This window comes from Melanotaenia boesemani, chromosome 14 (assembly GCF_017639745.1).
Source record: "Melanotaenia boesemani isolate fMelBoe1 chromosome 14, fMelBoe1.pri, whole genome shotgun sequence".
Lineage (NCBI taxonomy): Eukaryota > Metazoa > Chordata > Actinopteri > Atheriniformes > Melanotaeniidae > Melanotaenia > Melanotaenia boesemani.
Window position 1 is genome coordinate 33,488,968 of NC_055695.1, and position 26,663 is coordinate 33,515,630.

The 26,663-nt window shown below is 47.2% G+C and overlaps 2 protein-coding genes and 1 long non-coding RNA gene across 3 annotated transcripts in view; 1 reads left to right on the plus strand and 2 right to left on the minus strand.

Moving 5' to 3' along the window:
- The window catches only part of tbl1xr1a (tbl1x receptor 1a), a 92,072-nt gene that overhangs the window by 18,402 nt on the left and 47,007 nt on the right, over window positions 1-26,663 (minus strand). Inside the window, exon 2 of the mRNA XM_042007012.1 lies at window positions 18,348-18,406. The gene's annotated coding sequence lies outside the window, so the exon portion shown is untranslated. The remainder of the gene's footprint in view (window positions 1-18,347; window positions 18,407-26,663) is intronic.
- Window positions 4,347-10,275, plus strand: LOC121653487. Its single transcript, XR_006012795.1, has 3 exons — window positions 4,347-4,477; window positions 5,706-5,710; window positions 10,264-10,275. It is a non-coding gene; the product is annotated as an uncharacterized LOC121653487 (long non-coding RNA).
- On the minus strand, window positions 10,558-13,521 carry LOC121653484 (E3 SUMO-protein ligase ZBED1-like). The gene is made up of 3 exons (XM_042007007.1): window positions 12,234-13,521; window positions 11,731-11,881; window positions 10,558-11,626 (listed from the first exon to the last, which is right to left on the minus strand). Exons 1-3 carry the CDS (start codon window positions 13,517-13,519, stop codon window positions 11,195-11,197), a joined length of 1,869 nt encoding a protein of 622 aa, XP_041862941.1. The 5' UTR covers window positions 13,520-13,521; the 3' UTR covers window positions 10,558-11,194.

A 26,663-nucleotide genomic window follows, 5' to 3' on the forward strand; every position in this document is an offset into this window, starting at 1 on the left:
TTCCTGGACCCCGCTGATTAGTCACATCATGTAGTGGGAAGGGGTGCTGGGGTCTAATCGTTCTGTGGGGGTCAGGGGTGGGGCTGGCTGGGGGGCCTTGGGGGTCCATCGGCCCTGGCTGTTTCTCTGGGTCGGTGGTCGGGGGGGCCATTGAGTAGGGGACGGTGTGGCTGACTGGCTCCGGGGCCTCTCCCAGTTGTGCCCCTCCCCGAGCCCCTCTCCTCCCCCGCCACCCCACATCACACACACTACACATAGGGCACTGTGGGGCGGGTGGAGGCGGTGGGTTTGGCTGGGGGGTCCCCATTGCGGGATCCCCCGGTGGACCCCTGTGACTGCCCGCCCCACTAGATTTTAATCACAACCTAGACATCAATATACATTTAGGGCCTCGGGGGGATGGGCACATGGGCTATGGGTGGGCGGAAAGGAGCCACCGAGGTGGCCCTTCCTCCATCCCCTCCCTTTGTGACCTCTCTCCCCCCGATTTTATTTACATGTTAGACACTACCACATTTAACAGTAGTGCACTACACACATAACACACACTCACACACACTGAGGGAGTCCTGAGGGGGTCCTGCTGCCTGGCAGCAGTGGGACCCATCACCATCTCATGGCTCCTTCCAGTTTTTAATTGCATTATAAATAGCCCATACTCATGCACACACAACTCAGGCTGGGGGGCAGGGGGGCCGGGGTCTTCCTACGCCCTCGTGTCCCGGGATGCACTCGGGGCTGCGGGGGGTGGAGGTTCGGTGCCTGCCTGGAGTCCTGTGTGGGGTGCTGCTGGGCGCCATCTGCCCTGGGGGCTGCCCTCGGTGCCGCATCGGGGGGCTGGTGAGACCCCAGGGAGAATGTATGTGGTTGTGTGGGTGTGTGTATGTGGAGAGGGTCGGGTCTGGGGCCCACCAGGCCCTAGACTCCCTGGGCTGCCCCTGGTGGGGGCGGGGGTGGTGAATGGGTAAGGGTTGGGGTAAAGAGGGTTTCTTTTTTTTTGGGGGGGGGGGGAACCCTGCGGACATGTTCTTGTCCCTGGGGTGCCTAGCCTTGGTGTTGGGTTGGCGTGGCCCACGGTGGTTTTGCCTGGGGCGGTCGGGCCCCGTCGGGTTCCTGGGTGGGCTTTGCTGGGCGGAAAGGGTGGCCCTTGGGCCTGTGAGGCGCCTGCCCTCCGTGCGGCCCGCGCCGCAGCGCCCGGCGCCCGCTGGGCCTGCTCGCCATCGCCCTGGGCTGCCCGGTGCCCCTGCCCCGTCGCGCCGGGGGTTCCAGTCTGGGGACCCCTCTGCTCTGGTCCGGGTGGGCCGCTGCTCTGTCTGCTTTGGCTGTCCCGGGCTTGGTACTCTGTGGATCTGCTTGGCCTTTGGGGCCTCGGGCTCCCCCCGTCCCCCGCTGATGCTTCGGGGTGCAGCGTGATCGCGGCCCCCTTGCGGGTACACATTTCCTCCCTGTTGCATGGCCACACATGCATATTAACACGTGCATGCTCACAAAGGTGCTCGTCTCTCCATCCGCTTCTCACTAGATGTAGCTGATGTTTGTGTGTTGGTACGTTCATCTGCAGGTACGTTTGATGACTATTTTAATTTTTTATATTATCATCATTCTATCTTTCTTTCGGTATCATGTAGTACTGTGGTAGTTTATGTTGTTGTTTTTTTTTTTTGTGATATGTTCTGGGCAGCATAGACAACTGTTATTTCTAGAGATGCACCGGTCAATCGGCCGCCGATCAAAAAGGCCGGTTTTCTATCCAATCGGCCCAGTCGGTGACCGGCCGGTCACTGTCGTCATTTCCGGTTTTTGGCCGGTCACGCTGACACGCATGCGCAGCAGCTCAACGCGGACAGCTCAAAACTGAACCAAAGCAAAACAAAGATGTCGTTGATCTGGACATATTTTACCGTGTGCCAGGACGAACCGAAACAGGCTATGTGTAATGCTTGTAAGTCTAAAGTAAGCCGTGGAGGATCAACGCCTAAGACTTATGGAACAACCAACTTAAGACGCCACTTGGAAAAGAAGCACCCATGCTTGATTAGCAAGTATAAAGAAGACACGGCTGCTAGTGCTAAGACTAAGAGGGATGTACCTGAGTCACAGCAACAACACCCCACCGTCGCCCCTATGTTCGACACGAGTGTTGAGAAGTCTAATGCCACCACTCGAAAAATAATGGAGTACATGGCACTGGACGACCAGCCGTTCAGCGTAGTGCAGGATAAAGGCTTCGTCAACCTGATTAAACACCTGAGTCCACGGTACAAATTACCAAGTAGGCGATACTTTTCTGATACAGCGCTGCCAGAGTTGTTTGAGAAGGTTTCAAGCCATATACGCAAGCTACTCAACGCCACCAAATCTCCGATCAGTTTCATTTGGACTTCTAACGTGAGCTTAATGTCAATGTTGAGTCTGACCGCTCAATGGCTGGATGATGAATTTGAGCTACATCAAGTCCTGCTATACTGTGAAGAATGCCCTGGTTCCCACACTGCGGACAATTTACGAGCCAAATTTGAAAAAATGATGGCAGAGTGGAACATCGACAAGAAGAGGGTTCATGTCGTGTTGCGTGACAACGCTCGGAATATGACCAAGGCACTGGATGACTGCAACTTCCCCAGTCTCCCGTGCATGGCACATACACTCCAGCTAGCGGTGAATGAGGGACTGCAATCTCAACGCGCAATCACCGACGCCGTGGCAACAGGCAGGAGAATAGTCACGCACTTCAAACACTCACCGCTAGCCTACTCGAAACTCCACGTTATCCAGGAGGAGTTGGGTCAACCCAAGAAACGCTTGCAACAAGACGTTCCCACACGTTGGAACAGCACGTTTTACATGTTGCAGTTGCTGTTGGAACAAAAACGCGCCTTGAGCTTATACGCAACAGAACACGAGCTGCCGACAATATTCACCACACACCAGTGGGAGTTAATTGAGAATGTGTTGAGCATCCTTCAACCTTTTGAGGAACTCACAAAGACAATTAGCTCCTCGTCAGCCACCGCCTCGTCCGTCATCCCTGAAATCACTGCACTGAAGCGCCTTTTGGGGAGAGCAGCAGACACCGACCGTGGTGTGGGCACTGCCAAGGCCACGCTGTTGGAAGCGGTCCAGAGACGGTTTGCAGACATCGAGAAGAATCCACTGTACGTTGTGGCCACTGCTATGGATTCTAGGCAAGTAACAACTTACTACTAAGGATGTTTATTAGCCCAGTAGAAAATAATAGAAAGCCTTTATTTGTCAAAACATATTTTTTGTTGCCATTTTAATGCAACAAAAAAGCCTATGTAGCCTATGTACAGAGTGCACAATATTTATGTTTATGTCTGGCTGATGTGTCTGTGTAATATAAAAAAAAAATCCTTTTGTCTGTTGATACAGATACAAAACTTGCTACTTCTCAGCAGAAACAAAAAATGAAGTGAAAAGGGTACTTCTGAACATGCTGGACAGAGTGGACACCAGTGCCATCAGACCCACACCTGATCAGCCTCCTGAGGAACCTGCCATCGCACCTCCAACCAAAAGGGCAAGCCTACTGCTTTCTGTGCATGATGAGATACTGATGGAGAATGCTAGCAATGAGGAGGAACACCTGCTAGGCCGCCCTGCATCTGTTCAGTTACAGCGTTACCTCTCAGAGCTGCCCATCAAGAGATCTGAGGATGAAACTGTAAATGATGTACTAAAATACTGGCGTGAAAACAAAACACACTACCCTGCACTTGCCCCGCTTGCCCAAGCATACCTCTCTGCTCCATGCACAAGCATTGATAGTGAGCGCTTGTTTAGCTTGGCTAGTAATGTCCTTGATGAGAAAAGAAACAGGCTTTCTGGGGAGAAGGCAGAAATGCTGCTGTTTGTGAAGAAGAACCTGCCATTGATGGTTGAGTGATTGCACTGGGAGTGGGACAGAGCACTTTGTTCACAACTTAAAGCTACCTGTTTATTTCAATGTTATTTTTTTATTTAGAGATGTCAAGAGAGGTCAAATGCAAATGTTAAAAATGTTATGAGAACCAGTTTCAATTGACAAGAGCATGTGGTGCACTTTATTTTTTTTATCCTAGGCCTATATTAAATCCTGCACTTATTTTGAAATGTGAAAAGAAATAAAAGGCCTAAAATGTGATTTACTTAGAGAACCAGTTTTCAAGTATGCATGGTGCACTTTATCTTTTGTTTGTCTTAATATTTTAGTTTTTTTCCTATATTGACCTGTAAACTGGACTGAATGTTATGGTCAGTGTTCTAAATAAATCTGCTCAGGGGGCACTGTTGAAACTCACTATATCTTATTTTTGATGTTTTATTCTCAAGCCAAGTAAATATGGTGTCTATTGTATGATTATAATGATTTCTTAGATAGAAAATCGGTATCGGTAAAACCGGTTTTGGCAGGTCAGACCCCCTCAAAAACCGGAAATCGGTATCGGCCAAGAATTTTGCAATCGGTGCATCTCTAGTTATTTCCACATTTTAATCCTGTCCTTTTCTCCCTTTTTTTTTCTCTCTCTCTCTTTCTCTTCCTCTATCTCCCTGTCAGGTTCGGCACTGACATATAAGACTAAAGAAAATAAGATTACAATAAAAATAATAAAAATATCAAGGGCAGCCATGTATATAACATGTCTCCCTTGGTAGAGCAAATCTGTCAAGCAAAATATGGCACACAGACCACCGTTCTGTATGTTAGGATGCTGGACAGGACAGGGTTAAAAAAAAAAAAAAAAAAAGAACAATGAGCCTTGTGCATCATCGAGACTTTTGTCCATTTGCACCAATTTTTCCTCTCGATCTGGATGTCGTTTTGGCTGTTAGTAGAACTCAACGATTAATAGTTTTTAAATCGAATTCCCAATTTAAAATGTTGCAGTTTTACTGCTTTAGACGTATTACCCATCTGAATGTCTTTTACCCGGACACGTCCTCTTTTACCCGGACACGTCCTCTGTTACCCAGACACGTCCTCTTTTACCCAGACACGTCCTCTGTTACCCAGACACGTCCTCTTTTACCCAGACACGTCCTCTGTTACCCAGACACGTCCTCTTTTACCCAGGCACGTCCTCTTTTACCCGGACAAGTCCTCTTTTACCCGGACACGTCCTCTTTTACCCGGACACGTTCTCTTTTACCCGGACACGTCCTCTTTTACCCGGACACATCCGTCCTCTTTTACCCGGACACGTCCTCTTTTACCCGGACACGTTTTCTTTTACTCGGACACGTCCTCTGTTACCCGGACACGTCCTCTTTTACCCAGACACGTCCTCTTTTACCCGGACACATCCGTCCTCTTTTACCCGGACACGTCCTCTTTTACCCGGACACGTTTTCTTTTACTCGGACACGTCCTCTGTTACCCGGACACGTCCTCTTTTACCCGGACACGTTCTCTTTTACCCGGACACGTCCTCTGTTACCCGGACACGTCCTCCTTTACCCGGACACGTCCTCCTTTACCCGGACACGTTCTCTTTTACTCGGACACGTCCTGTTTTACCCGGACACGTCCTCTTTTACCCGGACACATCCGTCCTCTTTTACTCAGACACGTCCTCTTTCACCCGGACACGTCCTCTTTTACCCGGATACGTCCTCCTTTACCGGGATACGTCCTCCTTTACCCGGACACGTCCTCCTTTACCCGGACACGTCCTCTTTTACCCGGACACGTCCTCTTTTACTAGGACACGTCCTCTTTTACCCGGACACGTCCTCCTTTACCCGGACACGTCCTCTTTTACCCGGACACGTCGTCTTTTACTAGGACACGTTCTCTTTTAGAGAGGAGAGCATGAGAAGCATGACCTGGCTGCTACAGCTACGTAGCAAACTATGTGTTTACATCCCATGTCAGCGAAGACACTTTGCTGGTAAGAAATAAACACAACAGAACTTTTATATTTAACACCAAAAACAATGTGTCGAACCACCGGGAAAACCAGCTAGCTAAAGCAATCTGCAGGCTATGAACTCTACGCTCCAGGGCTCAGGCCTGTTACTATGACAACATGATGGAATCAGCCTGTATCATACAAGCTGTTCTGGACAACAGTTTCTAATAATCTCACCTACAGCATCCTCAGTATAATCAGTTTCTTCACTCAGATCTATTCATCAAAGACCTCTCTGTACAGGAGGCAGCATGAGATCCTACTGACCTGAAGATGTTGGCAGACAGCAGGAAGCAGCAAGCTAACATGACAGGACAAACTCAGCTAAAAGACTCTTCCAAGCATCTGCATCCAAACCAAACACAGTTCAAACCCCACGTAAGGAGACTACGAGAACAGCTCTGTACACTTTAGAGCTTCTGCTAATTTCTCCACTTCAAGCAATCAATTCTGGTTATTGATCCGGTTCTTCATAGATTCCCTTATCAATTGATGGCCCACTTTTTTAACAAAAGGAAATTAGTATCTACTACACAGATTTAAGGTCTCGAAAAAAGACTTTAATACCTAAAAAGAACATACTGAGTTTAGAATCTTTGTTAACTCCAAATACTGTAAAGAAAGTACTCAGATTGATAATATTTTATCTGATCAGGATGCCAACACTACAGATCTGGTCTGAAAAGGGTAAATCACTTAAACTATAAACTCTGGATGTTTACATGAAGTTAACCTAGAATGCAGGTCCCTGACTTTTCTTGAAACTATGAGAATAAATAAGAACAAGTTTTAATATTTAGTATAAACAGAGAAAATATGATCATTTATACCTAGTGGTCATTTTGACTGCTCTATTTTTTAGATTCCCAATCATGTGGAAGTATCCTGTAAAGGATGGTATGCAGAGATGGATCCATGCTGCATTACATCATACTAGACCTTGTAGGAATAAACGTTATCATCAAGAAATGGGTGAAACACCTCAAAGGGGTTTTGCAGAGGAGAAGTTTATGGAGGGAGTCTTTCCTTCTCTCTGCACCTGTCGACCACATGCAAGCGCGCTTAATGAAGGCAACAATATTTATACTGTAATGGGCTCGACACACGGGAGGCGACCAGTGACGGCAGCGGTGTCGTGCATCGTGCTCTCAGATCACTTTTCTCCAAGAAATTTGATTGGTTATGATTTTGGTGGGGATTTTGACCTTTTCAAGATTTTGCATGAATTGACAGAAATCTTGCTGTTTACTGTATAAAAGAAAGACGACCCAGGCTTCATCCGAGTTTACAAAATAGGAAACAGCATCCTGGATATCATCATTTGATGGACCTCAAGGCTGATCCAGATAAATCCAGAACCTACGTTCGGACTAATTCAGTCTGGCGCTACGTGGCTGCCTTTTATTCAGCTAAAATGATCCATTCTTCCATGTTCAAAGTGTTTGCAGACTGAACTGTCCAGCCTGCTCTCATTGGTCAGTTCATCAAGCCCCTCGCTGGTTGGCTGTAGCACCAGGCGACAGCGGCAAAAATTCAACTTTTTCTGTTTTCTTGTGTCGCGTCGCCCTGTGTGCACGTCTGCACGAACGAGCGCAACATTTCACATGCACAAATGTCGCCTGTCACTTGGCAGGAGGAGGACAGCGATTTTCGCCCCATCACACAGGTTCCATAGGAAATGATGGAGGAGGAGCAACAGCGCCTCCCGTCTGCCAAGCCCATTATGCTATGAGGCTAAAACAACTATTTGGAAGCAGAACCGATCAGACCGGCTGCACGGAGAGGACGTGCTTTTCTTCCTAGCTTGGTGCTGCAACCACTTCTAGACTTCATAGAATAAAACAAAACGTCTCTCATCTCAGTTTTGCGCATAGACCAATGTGAACACAGAAAGCATGTCACATTTCCTAGGGCTACTGTACTCATTCCTAGGACTAACGTACTCATTCCTAGGGCTACTGTACTCATTCCTAGGGCTACTGTACTCATTCCTAGGACTAACGTACTCATTCCTAGGGCTACTGTACTCATTCCTAGGACTAACGTACTCATTCCTAGGGCTACTGTACTCATTCCTAGGGCTGCTGTACTCATTCCTAGGACTACTGTACTCATTCCTAGGATGACTTTACTCATTCCTAGGACCACTGTACTCATTCCCAGGGCTGCTGTACTCATTCCTAGGACTACTGTACTCATTCCTAGGATGACTTTACTCATTCCTAGGACCACTGTACTCATTCCCAGGGCTACTGTACTCATTCCTCGGACTACTTTACTCATTACTAGGGCTACTGTACTCATTCCTAAGACTACTTTACTCATTCCCAGGACTACTTTAGTCATTCCTAGGGCTACTGTACTCATTCCTAGGGCTACTGTACTAATTCTAAGACTACTGTTCTCATTCCTAGAACTACTTTACTCATTCATAGGATGGCTTTACTCTTCCTAGGACTACTGTACTCATTCCCAGGACTACTTTACTCATTACTAGGGCTACTGTACTCATTCCTAAGACTACTTTACTCATTCCCAGGACTACTTTAGTCATTCCTATGGCTACTGTACTCATTCCTAGGGCTACTGTACTCATTCCCTAGGACTACTTTACCCATTCCTCGGACTACTTTACTCATTACTAGGGCTACTGTACCCATTCCTAAGACTACTTTACTCATTCCCAGGACTACTTTAGTCATTCCTAGGGCTACTTTAGTCATTCCTAGGGCTACTGTACTCATTCCTAGGGCCATTGTACTCATTCCTAGGGCTACTGTACTCATTCCTAGGGCCACTGTACTCATTCCTAGGGCTACTTCACTCATTCCTAGGACTATTGTACTCATTCCTAGGGCCACTGTACTCATTCCTAGGACTATTTTACTCATTCCTAGGGCAACTTCACTCATTCCTAGGACTATTTTACTTATTCCTAGGGCTACTGTACTCATTCCTAGGACTATTTTACTCATTCCTGGGAAAGAAAGCAGTCTAACTTGTAATGATGAAATGAATAAAGATGGTTTTACTGAGTGGAGTTTCTCTAAATATTCTTAAACTTAAAATCTCAGATACAGTGTTGATGTTAATAAAACCTACAAGAATACTGGATCCATTTTAAATTGTGTTTTAAAATGTCATTTTCCATCCCTCTCAGCTGTATCCACAGCTTCATGTTTTTACTAGTGTCCACATAAACTAGCCATCACACTGATTACATAAAACAGCTGATGTTAAAGGTTAGCTTGTGTTTGTGGAACGGATCCATACAGCCCTGAATGATAGCATGCTAATCACGTAAGCTAATTCAGTTTTACTATGAACTCCACTGACTTGCTTTAGTTGGAAATATTCCCAAATTTACTGAGTGAATAAGAAAACATGGGAGTAAAGATGTGCAGTGTGTGTGAGAGAAGATGGACACACCGGTCCTGTTTCAGACTTATGTAATCTTCATCATCACCAACGTCTCAGCATGCTGCCTCCAGGTCTGTGATGATAACAGTTAAGTTTCATGTTCTCTGAGGTTTTTCTGCATTAAAGCTGTGAGTGCTGCAGCAGCAGAACAGAAGTAGAGCTTGCCTCTATTTAAAGGTCTGAGAGCTGATGGTGTGGCTCTATTTTCAGAGATGGAGGGGGAGGGGTTAAACACATTTTTTTATAATCATCCAGTCAAAACTCACATGTCAGCTTAGTTTATCTGTAAAAGCTGTAGGAAATTCTCTGTTGTGTTTCTGTACAGGTGTAGCAGCTGGTTGGTGTTAGGTTGGACTGAAGCTTGTTGCTTCTATCTACTGGATCTTTGTCTTTTTTCTACTTTCCATTTCACTTTGTCCAGTTTTCTCTTTTTTTTCTGTCCCCTCGGGTCTTGTCCATGAATGAATTTATGAATGGCATGTCATCTCCACACTGAGGGAAACATGAAGACACATCTTTAGTTGTCAGGATAGCTCATACAGAGTTTAAACAGTTAGCTACCAGACACACTGAAATCATCCCAACTGTAGGGAAGAGATGTTTCCAGAAGTTTTGCTTCCTGCTCGTTGATTCACATGTGAGTAATTTCATAAAGATAAACGAGAGGGCAGCCGGTGCTTCAGGTGAATAACTGCAACAGTTTGGCTTAAATGCTGTGTCATGTATACCTCCTGATATGATACTGTGTGTGTGTGTGTGTTTGTGTGTGTGTTTTAAAATCATTAAAAGGAAAAAAATAACAATAAAAGAAACATGTTAAAAACACATGTTTAAAATGTATAGGTAAAGTCAAGAAGCCCAAAGGGCTTATTAGCAACTCTCCCCATAATATACTTATATTGTGCAACTACACCCCCCCGACATAATACAGAAATACAGACACATATCTTCTTCTCATATAGGGCTGGGTATCGCCACAAATTTCCAGAAACGATTCGATTCGATTTTTCAAGAGCCAGAATCGATTCGATTTCGATTAAATCCGATTCGATTCAATATTGATTCTTTTACAGTTATTTTTGTAACACAGATTTTTCTTGAATATTACACATGTTCTCAGATAACTATTTTTATAAAACACTGAGGCAACCTTTCAATTATGAATATACATTTTAAAGTTTAATTTACACTGAAAAAATGTCTAAAAACAGCAACATGTCACATGACTACCATTTATTTGTGAAAAGAATACATTAAATGTTTAACACAACAGAGTGTTACTGTAACAGGACTGGGTATAGCCACAAATTGGGTTTACCCTTACACAAACTTTTTAGTCAACAACAATGACCAAATTAAATTAGGTGAGCAAACTGTACACCTTAACTGCAATTGTATTACATGTGCATTGGCTGTGCATGTTACTTATTGTAAACATATTAGCATTTCTGAAAAAAACATCCTTATTCCTGGACAGGTTCTTTTTAAAAGAACAGCAAAAAGATGTGTGAAAAATAAAGTGAGAACTTAAACTGAATCATGTCTAGACAGCTAGTGAACATAGTGTCTAAAAACAACAAGTGAACATCACTTATGCCGTAGGAAGAACATGCACAACCTTTTCATTTTACACAGTTTTTCTGCTGTCTAGTAAATTTACAAAGACCGACAGTCATATCTGTCTCAAATAACTTGAGAATGGACCCAAACAGATCAGAATTGTAAAGGCTCCAAACTTGATTTAAAATTGTGCAAAACAAAGAACATAAGTTTTTTTCAGTCTCTGAGATGGTATTATATAACAACTATAGCTAACTTAAACTGTATAGGTTATGAAACTGAAGACCTTTATGATTGCATTCTTATTTGTTCACAACTGCAAGATTTTTCTGCAAGAAAAGTAACTGGTCTACATGTTGTGGAGTGAGGCAGCTCCTTTGTGCTGTTACAATGTCCCCAGCTGTTGAAAAAACACGCTCTGAGGAGACACTAGTCCCAGGTACACAGAGATACCTCCTTGCTAGACAAGCCAAAAGGGGATACTCCCCTGCATGTGCTTTCCACCAGGTCAGTGGGTTGTCAGAGAGCAGGATCGGTTTTACCTCCCTATATCTGTTCACTTCTTCCTGTGCCTCTTCAGCTGGAGTCTTCTGTGATGTTGCAGGTTTAGATGCATAGGCAGATCCAAGGAGAGTCACCAAGGCTGATTCCCTTAATCTCTTTGGTGAAGGAGGGGTGGCATCCTTAACAGGACCAGGAGGGATGCATTTCTCCTTTGCACCACCACCAGCTTGCTGTTAAAATATGAAAATGATGTCTTAGGGAAAAAAAAATTAACATCAGTCTTTCGTTGTTGTTGTTAATGTAAAAACTTTTTTTTTTCTACATTTTAACTCACGTTAGATGTGTCCACTTGCTCAGGACCTGCAGCTTCAGTCACCAGGCGAGAAAAGGTGTTATCACGGGCCTCACTGGACAAGAAGGGCAGAGTCTTGAAGCGAGGATCTAAGGCTGATGCCACATACAGCTTGTCCTTCAGGGTCAAATACCTTCAAAATATTATATGATTATGTGAATAACCTCATTAGTTGATATTGTGTAATCATTGAGATATATTGTATATGTTTCACAATCAGAATCAGTTTTATTGCCAAGTAGGTTCACCCGTACAAGGAATTTGTTTTGGTGCGTTGATGCCAACAAGAGCAGATATATACAAAAAAAAAAACAAATGGATAAGAAAATAAAAATTTGAACCACCCAATACTAAATTTACAACAATAAAGTATTAAAAAATAAAAAAAAATAAAAGGAAAAGCCGTTACACATACATGCATACATTAACATACTAACATACAGCATGCGTTCTAAAATTTTATAATGTATATTTAATTAGCCTACCTTGAGTTCAAGTTGTTGTATACAGCAGCCTTAAGGTCTTTGATGACAGCTGTGTCATGGGTTGCACCACTCATCTCCAGCAGCAGCTGTGCATGCAGGGGTGCCACAACTGACAGAGTGGGGGTCTTCTCCTCAGACATAACCAGTGTGGCTGCTTTCAGGGGCTGAAGAGCCTTCATCACATCTTCTGCCGTTGTTATGTCTGCCTCAGTCAATGTGCAAAGATCACTCTCTTTCCTGCGAACTTCAGGTGATAGAAGAGCTGCTGAGATGGCTGGCTGTTGCTCCAGGAAGCGCTCCAACATATCCATTGCGCTATTCCACCGAGTCACCACATCAATAACCAGCTTATGTGCAGGCAGATTTAGCATCCGTTGCTTTTCTTTTAGTTTGAGGTTAGCCATAGCACTACGATGAAAGAATGACACGATGTACCTTACTCTCCCGAGCAGGCGTGCAACAGCTGGGATCTTGAGAGCTGCTTGTGAAGCCAGGTTTAGGGTGTGAGCAAAACACCCGACGTGCAACAGAGACGTTAACTCCACAGCTCGGACTATGTTTGCAGCGTTGTCTGTCACGATGACAGGGTCTTTGTCCGTTAGTTCCCACTCCTGTAAAGCATCAGACAGAAGGTCTGACAGATTTTTTGCCGTGTGACTCGTTTGAATCTTCCTGGTTTGTAAAACATGAGACAACAGTAGCCACTCCATATCTATATAGTGGCATGTTATTGTCAGATATGAATCTGTGGCTCTCGATGTCCAGCTGTCACAAGTTAGGGCAACTCTTGTCGCCAACTTCAGCGAAGTTGCAACGCCATTTTTCACCTCTTCATAGAGCTTAGATATGGCCACCTCGCTTAAATGTTTGCGTGTTGGCAACACGTAGCGTGGCTCAAGTAATTTAACGAGGCTTTGGAAGCCGTCATTTTCAACCACGCTAAATGGTCTTAAGTCTTTACATATAAACACTGCGATCGCTTCAGTTATTTTCTGGGCCCGCGACGAGCTTGAAGACAACTTGCACACAAACGCGTTTTCTAGCTTGGTTTGCTTTTGGTCGCTTGCGTTCGGCTGCGTCGTAGGGTGATGCCTCGTTAAATGGTTTCTGAGGTTGGTGGTATTTCCACAATATTTTACCTCGATGTCGCAGAGTTTGCAGACCGCTTTGGTTTTGTCCAGCTCCTCTATGTTGCTTTCACTGGGTTTAAATCCAAAATAAAGCCACACATCTGCCTTCAAACTTGAGGGTGCTTTCAGTAGTGTTGTTTTGCCTTCTCCTGCCATTATTGTCCTCAAAGCCCAAACTCGCGAGATTTCGCTGAGCATAGGCAAGTACCGCGGGAGTACGGTCATGTGACCAGAAATTAAATACTTTATTTTAAATCGATCTCTGAGTTTATTAATCGATTTTCGTTTAATATAATTAAAATCGATTTAAATCAATGAATCGATTTTTTTAACCCAGCCCTATTCTCATACACACAGGTACGTACGATACTACATTAAACCTCATTTAAAAATACTTACAAGCCACAATAGAAAAGTGACTAGGACATCTGAAGGGATGCTTTAAACTTGGTCTTAACGTTTTTAAAGAGGAAGATGATCCTGTTAGATTTTTTTATGTCATTCCACTGCATCGCACCTTGATAAACGAACGAGAATTTAGCAGCAGTGATCCTACAGAAAGGAACGTGTAAGTCATTCTTACTTCTTGTAAGATGTGCATGATAGCAACAGTTAGACTGAAAATAACTTTGAAAAGAAAGAGGAAAAGATGTCGAAAGGCCAACCACTTTATACAAAAGAACCCCTGTTTGGAACTTGTTGATCTCATAAATTGGAAGTAGTTGCAACTGTTTAAATTACGGTTTAGTTGAAGCTAAATAAGAACTGATGGTAATTCTTACAAAGGATTTATGAACTCTACAGATTGTAAGTAAGAAGGGTGCTGGCCCAAATTATCTTACAGTAAGAAATGTCAGGATAAATTAAACTGTAAAATAAGGTTAAGAGTGTGCTGTTTTTTAAATATTGTTTAACCCTTTTTATAATGCCCAATGATTTAGAAATCGTCTTACAAACAAACTCACAACGATTCTTAAAGCAGAACCTTTCATCAGTATAGACGCCTAAAGCTTTCCTGATGAAACTTGTGCAGGTGCATTATCAATGATCTAGATTTTGGCTCTGTCTGCATTGTAAGTCTTGTTCTTATTTCTAAAAATAATGAAATTAGATTTCTTGACATTGAGTGATAACCTGTTTAACTTAAATCAGTGGGAAAAATCAATGAGTCCAGCATTTGTCTTGGTAATATGGGAATCAAAATTTTGGTCAGAGACAAAGAAGTTAGTATCATCAGCAAATAAAACAGGTGACAATATACTTAAAGCATTAGCAAGATCATTAACGTATATTAAAAACAACAAGAGTCCTAAAATGGACCCTTGTGGAACACCACGTTTTAGTTCAGCCAGTTGTGATGGGTTCCCATTAAAAAGAAATAAAATTAAACTGCTCTTCTGTTTAAGTAATTAGCAACCCATTGTAAAACCTGTTTTTAAAAACCATAACAAAACATTTTTGATAATAAAATTTCATGATTACCCGTATCAAAAGCCTTTAATAAATCTCGAAATGTGCCAAAGGCATACTGATTTTTCTCCAGAGCAGTAATTTTCTATCTAAGGTGTAAAAGAGCCATATATGTAGAATATCTCTTCCTAAATCCATATTGGTGTTCGAAAAAGATATTGTTGTTCTAGGTGTTTCATGATTCTATTATATACTAACTTTTCAAGAACTTTAGAAAGTCAAGGCAGTCTGGATATAAGACGATAATTTGAGAATACCGATGGATGATCAGATTTAAAGAGCGGAATAACCTCAACAATTTTAAAGGCTGGAGGGAAAAAAAGGAACGGCGACACCAACAGTCCAGAATAAAATCAAGGAAATGCTGTGAAATGTGAGACATTTGTGTACAATCCACTTTTACCTTTCACACCACATGTTAGATATTAAAGCTGTTTGCAGAAATGAATAAAGACACATTCCATATTAAATCTCCTAAGAGCCACGGGAAAAACAATAGGAATTTCAGGAAAAAGGGAGATGATATTAATACGAACCTCAACCACTAAAACATGTTCTGTCACTGTGAAACAAAACTTCCATGTTATAAAATCCATCCAGATAAATAAGGTGGACAGAGTCTAGCTCATTCTTCCTGCGCTGATATCAGATCTTTGTAAACAAACAACAAATTAATATTTTGTTTTTACTGGTTCCACAGCCTCTACAGCAGGGCTGCCCAACTCCAGTCCTCCAGATCTACTATCCTGGAACTTTTAGATGCAACCCTTCTCCAACACACCTGGATCAAAAGGCTCAGTTCCCTCCTCCACATGCCACTCAGCTCTGCAGACACCTGGCAACGAGCCGTTCAAGTGTGTTGGGGAAGGGCTGCATCCAAAAGTTGCAGGATGGTAGATCTTGAGGACTGGACTTGGGCTCCACTGCTCTACAGCATCCATGGTTCCACAGTGTCCACGGTTCCACAGCCTCCACGGTTCCACAGCCTCTACAGCATCCATGGTTCCACAGCATCCACGGTTCCACAGCCTCTACAGCATCCATGGTTCCACAGCATCCACGGTTCCACAGCCTCTACAGCATCCATGGTTCCACAGTGTCCACGGTTCCACAGCCTCCACGGTTCCACAGCCTCTACAGCATCCATGGTTCCACAGCATCCACAGCCTCTACAGCATCCATGGTTCCACAGCATCCACGGTTCCACAGCCTCTACAGCATCCATGGTTCCACAGTGTCCACGGTTCCACAGCCTCCACGGTTCCACAGCCTCTACAGCATCCATGGTTCCACAGCATCCACAGCCTCTACAGCATCCATGGTTCCACAGCATCCACGGTTCCACAGCCTCTACAGCATCCATGGTTCCACAGCATCCACAGCCTCTACAGCATCCATGGTTCCACAGCATCCACGGTTCCACAGCCTCTACAGCATCCATGGTTCCACAGTGTCCACGGTTCCACAGCCTCCACAGTTCCACAGCCTCTACAGCATCCGTGGTTCCACAGCATCCACAGCCTCTACAGCATCCACGGTTCCACAGCATCCACAGTTCCACAGCCTCTACAGCATCCATGGTTCCACAGCCTCCACGGTTCCACAGCCTCTACAGCATCCATGGTTCCACAGCCTCCACGGTTCCACAGCCTCTACAGCATCCATGGTTCCACAGTGTCCACGGTTCCACAGCCTCCACGGTTCCACAGCCTCTACAGCATCCGTGGTTCCACAGCATCCACAGCCTCTACAGCATCCACGGTTCCACAGCATCCACAGTTCCACAGCCTCTACAGCATCCATGGTTCCACAGCATCCACAGCCTCTACAGCATCCATGGTTCCACAGCATCCACGGTTCCACAGCCTCCACGGTTCCACAGCCTCTACAGCATCCACGGTTCCACAGCCTCTACAGCATCCATGGTTCCACAGCATCCACGGTCCCACAGCATCCGTGGTTCCACGGCCTCCACAGTTCCACAGCATCTACAGCATCCATGGTTCCACAGCGTCCACGGTTCCACAGCATCCATGGTTTCACGGCGTCCACGGTTCCACGGCCTCCACGGTTCCACAGCTTCCACGGTTCCACAAAGTCCATGTTTTCTTGGCGTCTACGGTTACATGACGTCCACAGTTCCACGGTGTTCTACTTTGTTTCTACTGCCCGACCAACTTCATAGAACAGCGGATGTTCATCACGTCTCATCTTCAAACCTAATCTCGAACTAATTCCCATAAAAGACTAAATCTCTGAAACAAAAACCCAGAGGACAGAAAACATGTCCAACATGTAGCAACCCTTTTCTAGAGGAAACCTCCACAGGTTGCATCTTGTAGTGATATTAAAGCCAGTTATATCTTAACGTGGGAATATAGAGCAGTTCATATTTATCATTTTGTCATCCCATGTGGTAATCCTCCATCTCATGTTAGAGACATTTTTCTTCATGAACACTAAACAGAAGCTGAAATTTAAAAGACAAAATCAAGATATTGGTCAGAAAAATCAGTGAGATTTGTTTTTTCTCTAAATCATTCAGACCTTCAGCGGGTCCAGTATGTACGACGTGCACCAAGAAGCAAGACTCAGATGAAGCCGATGAAAGAGTCCTGTCAGTGGAAATGTTACAGTGGAAAACTGGAGTCCGGTCGATTATGTTTGTTCTGGATGTTGACGGAGGTAACGGGAAGATTTCTGAGTGGTGTGGAATCGAACAATAAAGTTTATCTGATACTAGATTTCTACTGTAATTATGCAGCGTTGACTACAACATGACTTCATGGTTCCACCTCTCTGCCGGGAGGAAGATGCTGAAAAGGAACTGGTGGCTCGGTTACCTGGAGATGGTTCGGATTCAGAGCTGCAGATGAGCAGCAGAGTGGTGTTTTCCACCATTTACAGCAGCGCCATGAATTTCCGTATGAAGAGTTAAACTGAAAGCCAGACTGGGAAGCTGCTCCCGCCTCCCACCCCGAAGCAAACTACATACAAAACTCAAATACACATGATGCAGCGCTACTAAAGCAGTAGCTCAAACATCGGTTCTTCATTTTGTGATAAAAGCAGCTAATTTGACAGGTATGTGATTAGATGTATAGGAAAGAAAACTGGATATTTGGACATAAATTCACCGACTGGTGGCAGGAGAAGTTGCCGCGTACATACAGCCTGATGTACAACACAAACATCATCTAGACACCTGCTCATACAACCTGGAAAAGTACTAACTGATGAGTCAAGAACCAGCGAGTTTAGATTTAATAATGTTCTGGTTTACAGGTTCAACAACTCATCAGCTGATCTAAACACCAGTAAATGTCCACAAACATTATGCCTTGAAGTATCTGACCTAACCGAAAAATCTACAGAGCCGAAGCATGTATTGATCTTCTCCAACAACACAGTGGGACACTTCAGCTAACAAAGTAAACAAGCGGGCATGGGCGAGGAGAAAGAAAGTAAAAGACTCGAGACGGTCTCAGTGAGAAGAGTCTAGTTTTACACTCACCACAGTCTGTAGGAACCTGAAGGATGTTCAGTCCAGGGTTTGGACCATAGGCTCAGAATCTGCACAAGAAAAAACTCAGTTAGAGGTCTTTAAACCTTACACATATTAATATTAATAATAAGGTTGTAATAAAACCAAAAGACAATTTATATTCATTTATATAAACATGTAAATGAATATGGATACAAGCAAAAAAATACTTCCACATGAATATCAGATTGTTGTGGTAAATACAGCCAGATGACGTGATTTGATCTCTCTCATGAATTTGGAGGTTTGCTTTGAAAATCCATCATGATAAGTAAAGTCAGACACATATTTATTTATATTTCAAGAAAAATATCAGTAATTGTTGGAAATGTGTTCAAATAAATGTTAAAAACTGATGTTGAAATTTATTCTCCAATAAATGAGCCATGAGTCTGAGTCATGTTTTGTTTTTTTCTACACCAGGGGTCGGCAACTACATTTGGTCTGGGGCCAAATTTTTTCTCCATTCACCCATTGTCTGCTGTTTATCTGGAGTCGGTCGCAGGGCAGCTGCCTAAGCAGGGAAACCCAGACTTCCCTCTCCCCGGCCACATTCACCAGCTCATCCGGAGGGATCCCAAGGTGTTCCCAGACCAGCCGAGAGATGTAGTCCGTCCAGCATGTCCTAGGTCTTCCCTGGACAGTGCCCGGAACACCTCACCAGGGAGGCATCCTGACCAGATGCCCGAGCCACCTCATCTGGCTCCTCTCGATGTGGAGGAGCAGTGGCTCTACTCTGAGCCCCTCCCGGATCACGAGCTTCTCCCCCTATCTCTAAGGAAGAGCCCGGCCACCCTGCAGAGAAAACTCATTTCGGCAACTTGTATTCGCGATCTCGTTCTTTCGGTCACTACCCACAGCTCGTGACCATAGGTGAGGGTAGGAACGTAGATCGACCGGTAAATCGAGAGCTTTGCCTTTTGGCTCAGCTCCTTCTTCACCACGACAGACCGATGCAGAGTCCACATCACTGCAGACACCGCACCGATCCGCCTGTCCATCTCCCGCTCCATCCTTCCCTCACTCATGAACAAGACCCCAAGATACGTGAACTCCTCCACTTGGGGCAGGACCTCATTGCCGACCCGGAGCAGGCACTCCACCCTTTTCCGGCTGAGGACCATGGTCTCGGATTTGGAGGTGCTGATTCTCATCCCAGCCGCTTCACACTCGGCTGTGAGTGTGCATGAGCCGCCACCTTACTGTGGTGGAGGAGTTTGCGTGTCCTGATGATCCTAGTGGCTATGTTGTTGAGGGACCAGATGATGCACGGCTCAAAAACACCCCTATGATGATGACAAACCATGGACCAAGGTTTCCCTCGCCTAGACGTGGGTCACCAAGGCCCCCCTCTGGAGCCAGGCCTGGAGGTGAGGCACAGAGGCGAGCGCTCGGTGGCGGGGCCTTTGCCCATGGGGCTAGGTCAGGCTCAGCCTGAAAAGGTGACATGAGCCCCACCTCCCGTGGGCTCACCACCTACAGGAGGGGCCATAGGGGTCGGGTGCAGTGTGAGCTGGGCGGCTGCCAGAGGCGGGGACCTTGGCGGTCTGATCCTCAGCTGCAGAAGCTAGCTCTAGAGACGTGGAATGTCACCTCTCTGGCGGGGAAGGAGCCTGAGCTGGTGCGCAAGGTTGAGCGGTTCCGGCTAGATATAGTTGGACTCACCTCGACGCACGGCTTGGGCTCTGAAACCACTGTCCTTAGAGGGGCTGGACCCTCTTCCATTCTGGAGTTGCTCCCGGAGAGAGGTGCCAAGCAGGTGTGGGCATGCTCATTGCCCCCCAACTTGGCACCTGTACACTGGGGTTTACCCCGATGGACGAAAGGGTAGCCTCCCTCCGCTGTCAGGTACCCACCCTTTTTGGAGTCCTTGGAGGGGGTGTTGGAAAGCACTCCTTCCAGGGACTCCCTCGTTCTGCTGGGGGACTTCTATGCTCACGTGGGTAAGGGAATTTTGGCCGTTTTTGCCACTTTCCCTTACGAAATGAATGGGCTTTTCCAGGACGTGGACGCTTTCGTCCACGAAACGGTGACGAAGCCTTCGTCATGTCCGCGAACCCGACTTTTCGTGACGTGTCCTCGGACAGGTAATAGACGTGGACGTGGCCATTAGATGGCGCTCACGCTCCATCTAGGACACGAACTGGAACTGCGTCCACGTGCAATGAATTTCGGACACGAACCTGGATATGTGTCCACGGTCAATGACTCTCGATGAGCGATTGTACCCGAAGTGGGATTTCTGTACACCAACTGTCATTTAGGTGTGGGGGGGGTCCCAGATAGGTGCGGGAGGGGTCCCGGTGTCCACGAACTGGAATTTCTGTACACGAACTGGAACTTTAGGCTCTAACCACCGGCTTTCGACGGGAGGGGTCCCAGACAGGTGCGGCGGGGGTCCCGGTGTCCACGAACTGGAATTTCTGTACACGAACTGGAACTTTAGGCTCGAACCACCGGCTTTCGACGGGAGGGGTCCCAGACAGGTGCGGCGGGGGTCCCGGTGTCCACGAACTGGAATTTCTGTACACGAACTGGAACTTTAGGCTCGAACCACCGGCTTTCGACGGGAGGGGTCCCAGACAGGTGCGGCGGGGGTCCCGGTGTCCACGAACTGGAATTTCTGTACACGAACTGGAACTTTAGGCTCGAACCACCGGCTTTCGACGGGAGGGGTCCCAGACAGGTGCGGCGGGGGGTCCCGGTGTCCACGAACTGGAATTTCTGTACACGAACTGGAATTTTAGGCCCGGACCACCGGGAAGGGTCCCAATAGGTGGGGGGGGGGGTCCCCTGTCCACGAACTGGAATTTCTGTACACGAACTGGAATTTTAGCCCTGGACACTCTGTGTTGGACGTGGGAGGGCCCCGTGTCCACGAACTGGAATTTCTGTACACCAACTGGAATTTTGTCCAAAAAAGCTCCGATCAGGCCGCCCTTCGCAGGGTGCTTCCCGCGGACCCCCGAGAGCGCCCCCTAGCGACGGCAGCTCGATCCGAGCAACTTTTGCCCAAAAGCGGTCCGGGGTCCGGTTTGACGTTTGATTCGCGTTTAGGGCACCCCCCCGACGCCGCCTACCAAACGCCGGGCCCCCCGGACCCCCCGGGGCCGAGATATTAAAGCGTGTCCGCAAAGGCGCGAAACGCGGTCCGTCCGGTGTCCCGAGTCCCACACGACGTCCCCTGGCGATCTGGGACGGATCGGACCCTCGGGGTCCGAAATACGAGGGGTCAAATATCTTCAAAAATGCCCCCAAAGCAAGATTCACAGCATTTTCCAATGCTTAATTGATTTGACCTGTGACCTACATACAAATTAAGGCCATAACTTTTTGGTTCTGGGTCCCATCGGGGTCAGACCGGACAGGGGTCATCGGGGGGACGTGCCGAGCGGGCCGCCGTTGCCGCGGCGACGCTAGCACGCTCGGAAAAGGAAGTAGCCTCGGGGAGGGTTTGGGGCCCCCAGCTCTGGGATTCTGACAGGGGACTTGGAGAAAGGGCCAGCGGTCCAAATTTGGTGAAAATTGCACAAAATTTGTCCAAAAAAACCAGCGTCCACGTCCAATGCATTTCCCATTGACGGTACCCTACCGACAACGCCCATTCATTATTATAGACACGTGGACGGCCTCCCGCGGGCACGCCGTGCGTCGCAGCGGCCCGGGGACGCCTGGAACGCGTGCGGGGCGGCCCCCCGAACAACATATCGCGACTGTGTCGCGGCGCGGCGCGCCGAAAAATTTTTGCCCCCCTCTCAAAAACTTTCCAAAAAATCCTCTCAGACTCTTAGAGCAGAAGAAGCCCTGAGGTTTTTTGGGGTGAAAAGGGGGGGGAAATTTTTTCGGGGGCGCTGCGCGCCCCGAAACTTTCAGGGGTTGTAGAGGAGGCCCAGGCGCACGCCCACGCCGAATCTGGGGCCTCTCGGACCCTCGGGGGCCGCGCAGGACCCCCAAAAGCGCTCCATGAAAACCCCATAGACGACTACGGTCGCTTCTGCGTCGGGGTACCACGCGGCCCCCGAACGGGCTACAGACACCAAAATCGCATCAGTCCTAACTGAGGTCGAGCTCTACCGGGGCCAAGTGGAACGGTGGCGATAGGTTATTCCTGTGCGAAAAGCCACACCGTTTTATACTCCCGGACCCGGCCTCCATGTTAAACTGTGGGTCAGAGAGGTCGAGCTCCCTTTTGGGGCCGTACGCGGCCCGGGAAGGGGCTAGAGACCCCAAACTCGGGTCGGTGCAAACTGAGGTCACGCCCTACGAGGGTGCGTTGGGAGGGTGGCGCCAAATCGTTCCTGCGCCGAACGCCGGCCCGTTTCTCACTGCAGAAAAATGGCCTCCTCAGGCCTCCATGTTACAGTATGGGAGGAAACACACATCTAAATATCTCGGCCCGGGAAGGGTCTGGAGACCCCAAACTCGGGTCAGTAATCCCCAAGGACATGCTCTACAAGGGTGCGTTGGGAGGGTGACGCCAAATCGTTCCTGTGCCGAACGCCAGCCCGTTTCTCACTGCAGACAACAGGCCTCCATAGGCCTCCATGTTAAAGTATGGGGGAAACACACATCTAAATATCTGGGCCCGGGAAGGGTCTGGAGACCCCAAACTCGGGTCAGTAATCCCTAAGGACATGCCCTACAAGGGTGCGTTGGGAGGGTGAAGCTAACTCGTTCGTGCGCCGAACGCCAGCACTGCAGAAAACAGGCCTCCATGTTAAAGTATGGGGGAAACACACATCTAAATATCTGGGCCCGGGAAGGGTCTGGAGACCCCAAACTCGGGTCAGTAATCCCCAGGGACATGCCCTACAAGTGTGCGTTGGGAGGGTGAAGCTAAGTCGTTCGTGCGCCGAACGCCAGCACTGCAGAAAACAGGCCTCCATGTTAAAGTATGGGGGAAACACACATCTAAATATCTGGGCCCGGGAAGGGTCTGGAGACCCCAAACTCGGGTCAGTAATCCCCAGGGACATGCCCTACAAGGGTGCGTTGGGAGGGTGAAGCTAAGTCGTTCGTGCGCCGAACGCCAGCACTGCAGAAAACAGGCCTCCATAGGCCTCCATGTTAAAGTATGGGAGGAAACACACATCTAAATATCTGGGCCCGGGAAGGGTCTGGAGACCCCAAACTCGGGTCACTAATCCCTAAGGACATGCCCTACGAGTGTGCGTTGGGAGGGTGAAGCTAACTCGTGCGTGCGCAACGCGACAGGCTTCTACACACATGTAAACAACATGGCCGCCAATGGAAACTGACCTCAAAGTGTTCCAAGTTTTAAAACACTTTGACTTTGTTTCATCACCACCCACGTGTTCCCAAGGCCCCCAGGAACCCCTCATTGAAATCCCAGGTCTCTAGCATTAAAAATGACCGAGCTAGGCCAGTTTGAAAATGTGCGTCCACGACTAATACCTTGACATTGGGACTCAGGTGGAGTTCGTGGACGCAGGCTGTAACTTAGTCATACTTGGTCCTAGAGGCCTGAAACTTGGTAGGCTGACTCAGACTAGGTCCCTGAGTCTGTGATATCATTCCCAGATCGATATCTCTAAAAATGACCGAGTTACAGCCTCTGTCCACGAACCTCACCTGACTTATAATGGAAAGTATTAGACGTGGACGAAGGCTGTAACTTGGTCATACTTGGTCCTAGAGGGCTGAAACTTGGTAGGCTGACTCAGAAGGGCCCCCTGAGTGTGTGTTATCAATATCACATCAATATCTCTAAAAATGACAGAGTTACAGCCTCTGTCCACGTCTAATACTTTGCATTCGATTTCAGGTGGGGTTCGTGGACGCAGGCTGTAACTTGGTCAAACATGAAGATATCGGGCTGAAACTGATACCACACACTCAGGGGACTCCCCTGAGTCCACCCAGCGAGTTTCAGCCTCCTGGGACCATGTTTGACCGAGTTACAGCCCGTGTCCACGACCTGGAATTGGACATTGTGTTACAGTTCCAGGACGTGGACACGGGCTGTAACTCGGTCAAACATGGAGATATCGGGCTGAAACTGATACCACACACTCAGGGGACTCCCCTGAGTCCACCCAGCGAGTTTCAGCCTCCTGGGACCATGTTTGACCGAGTTACAGCCCGTGTCCACGACCTGGAATTGGACATTGTGTTACAGTTCCAGGACGTGGACACGGGCTGTAACTCGGTCATCTTTTAAGATATCGGGCTGAAACTGATACCACAAACTCAGGGGACTCCCCTGAGTCCACCTGGTGAGTTTCAGCCTCCTGGGACCATGTTTGACCAAGTTACAGCCTCTGTCCACGTCTAATACTTTCCATTCAATTTCAGGTGGGGTTCGTGGACACGGGCTATAACTTGGTCAAACATGGAGATATCGGGCTGAAACTCATACCACACACTCAGGGGACTCCCCTGAGTCCACGTAGTGAGTTTCAGCCTCCTGGGACCTTGTTTGACCAAGTTACAGCCTCTGTCCACGTCTAATACTTTCCATTCAATTTCAGGTGGGGTTCGTGGACACGGGCTATAACTTGGTCAAACATGGAGATATCGGGCTGAAACTCATACCACACACTCAGGGGACTCCCCTGAGTCCACGTAGTGAGTTTCAGCCTCCTGGGACCTTGTTTGACCGAGTTACAGCCTCTGTCCACGAACTGCACCTGACTTATAATGGAAAGTATTAGACGTGGACGAAGGCTGTAACTTGGTCAAACTTGGTCCTAGAGGCCTGAAACTTGGTAGGCTGACTCAGAAGGGCCCCCTGAGTGTGTGATATCATTCCCAGATTGATATATCTAAAAATGACCGAGTTACAGCTTCTGTCCACGTCTAATACTTTGTATTGTATGGTCAGGTGGGGTTCGTGGACGCAGGCTGTATCTTGGTCAAACTTGGTCCTAGAGACCTGAAACTTGGTAGGCTGACTCAGTTGAGCCCCCTGAGTGTGTGATATCATTCCCAGATCGATATCTCTAAAAATGACCGAGTTACAGCCTCTGTCCACGAACCTGACCTGACTTATAATGGAAAGTATTAGACGTGGACAGAGGCTGTAACTTGGTCATACTTTGTCCTAGAGGGCTGAAACTTGGTGGGCTGACTCAGACTAGGTCCCTGAGTGTGTGTTATCAATATCACATCGATATCTCTAAAAATGACCGAGTTACAGCCTCTGTCCACGTCTAATACTTTCCATTCAATTTCAGGTGGGGTTCGTGGACACGGGCTATAACTTGGTCAAACATGGAGATATCGGGCTGAAACTCATACCACACACTCAGGGGACTCCCCTGAGTCCACGTAGTGAGTTTCAGCCTCCTGGGACCTTGTTTGACCGAGTTACAGCCTCTGTCCACGAACTGCACCTGACTTATAATGGAAAGTATTAGACGTGGACAGAGGCTGTAACTTGGTCATACTTTGTCCTAGAGACCTGAAACTTGGTAGGCTGGCTCAGAAGGGCCCCCTGAGTGTGTGATATCAATATCACATCGATATCTCTAAAAATGACCAAGTTACAGCTTCTGTCCACGTCTAATACTTTACATTGTATGGTCAAGTGGGGTTCGTGGACGCAGGCTCTAACTTGGTCATACTTGCTCCTAGAGGCCTGAAACTTGGTAGGCTGACTCAGTTGAGCCCCCTGAGTGTATGATATCAATATCAGGTCGATCTGTCCAGAAATGACCGAGTAACAGCCTCTGTCCACGAACCTGACCTGACTTATAATGGAAAGTATTAGACGTGGACGCAGGCTGTAACTTGGTCATTTATGAAGATATCGGGCTGAAACTCATACCACACACTCAGGGGACATACATGAGCACCCCCAGCGAGTTTCAGCCTCCTGGGACCATAAATCACCAAGTTACAGCCCGTGTCCACGTCCTGGAACCGGGACCCAATGTCCAATTCCAGGACGTGGACACGGGCTATAACTCGGTCATTTCTTAAGATATCGTGCTGAAACTGATACCACACACTCAGTGGACTCCCCCGAGTCCACCTAGCGAGTTTCAGCCCACCAGGACCACGTTGGACCCAGTTACAGCCCGCGTCCACCACCTGGAACCGGGACCCAATGTCCAGTTACAGGTGGTGGACGCGGGCTGTAACTTGGTCATACTTGGTCCTAGATTGCTGAAACTTGATAGGCTAGCTCAGAAGGGCCCCCTGAGTGTGTGTTATCAATATCACATCGATATCTCCAAAAATAACTTAGTTACAGCCTCTGTCCACAAACCTCACCTGACGGCCCCATAATAAATCCCTACTCGTGTACAAGAGGCCATAACT

Coding starts and splice junctions, on each gene's coding strand:
- LOC121653484 (XM_042007007.1), bottom strand. CDS start 13,519: ATGGCAGGAGAAGGCAAAACAACACTACTGAAAGCACCCTCAAGTTTG. Junction 11,882..12,233: donor TACAACAACTTGAACTCAAG/GTAGGCTAATTA, acceptor AATATTTTGAAG/GTATTTGACCCTGAAGGACA. Junction 11,627..11,730: donor AGCAAGTGGACACATCTAAC/GTGAGTTAAAAT, acceptor ATATTTTAACAG/CAAGCTGGTGGTGGTGCAAA.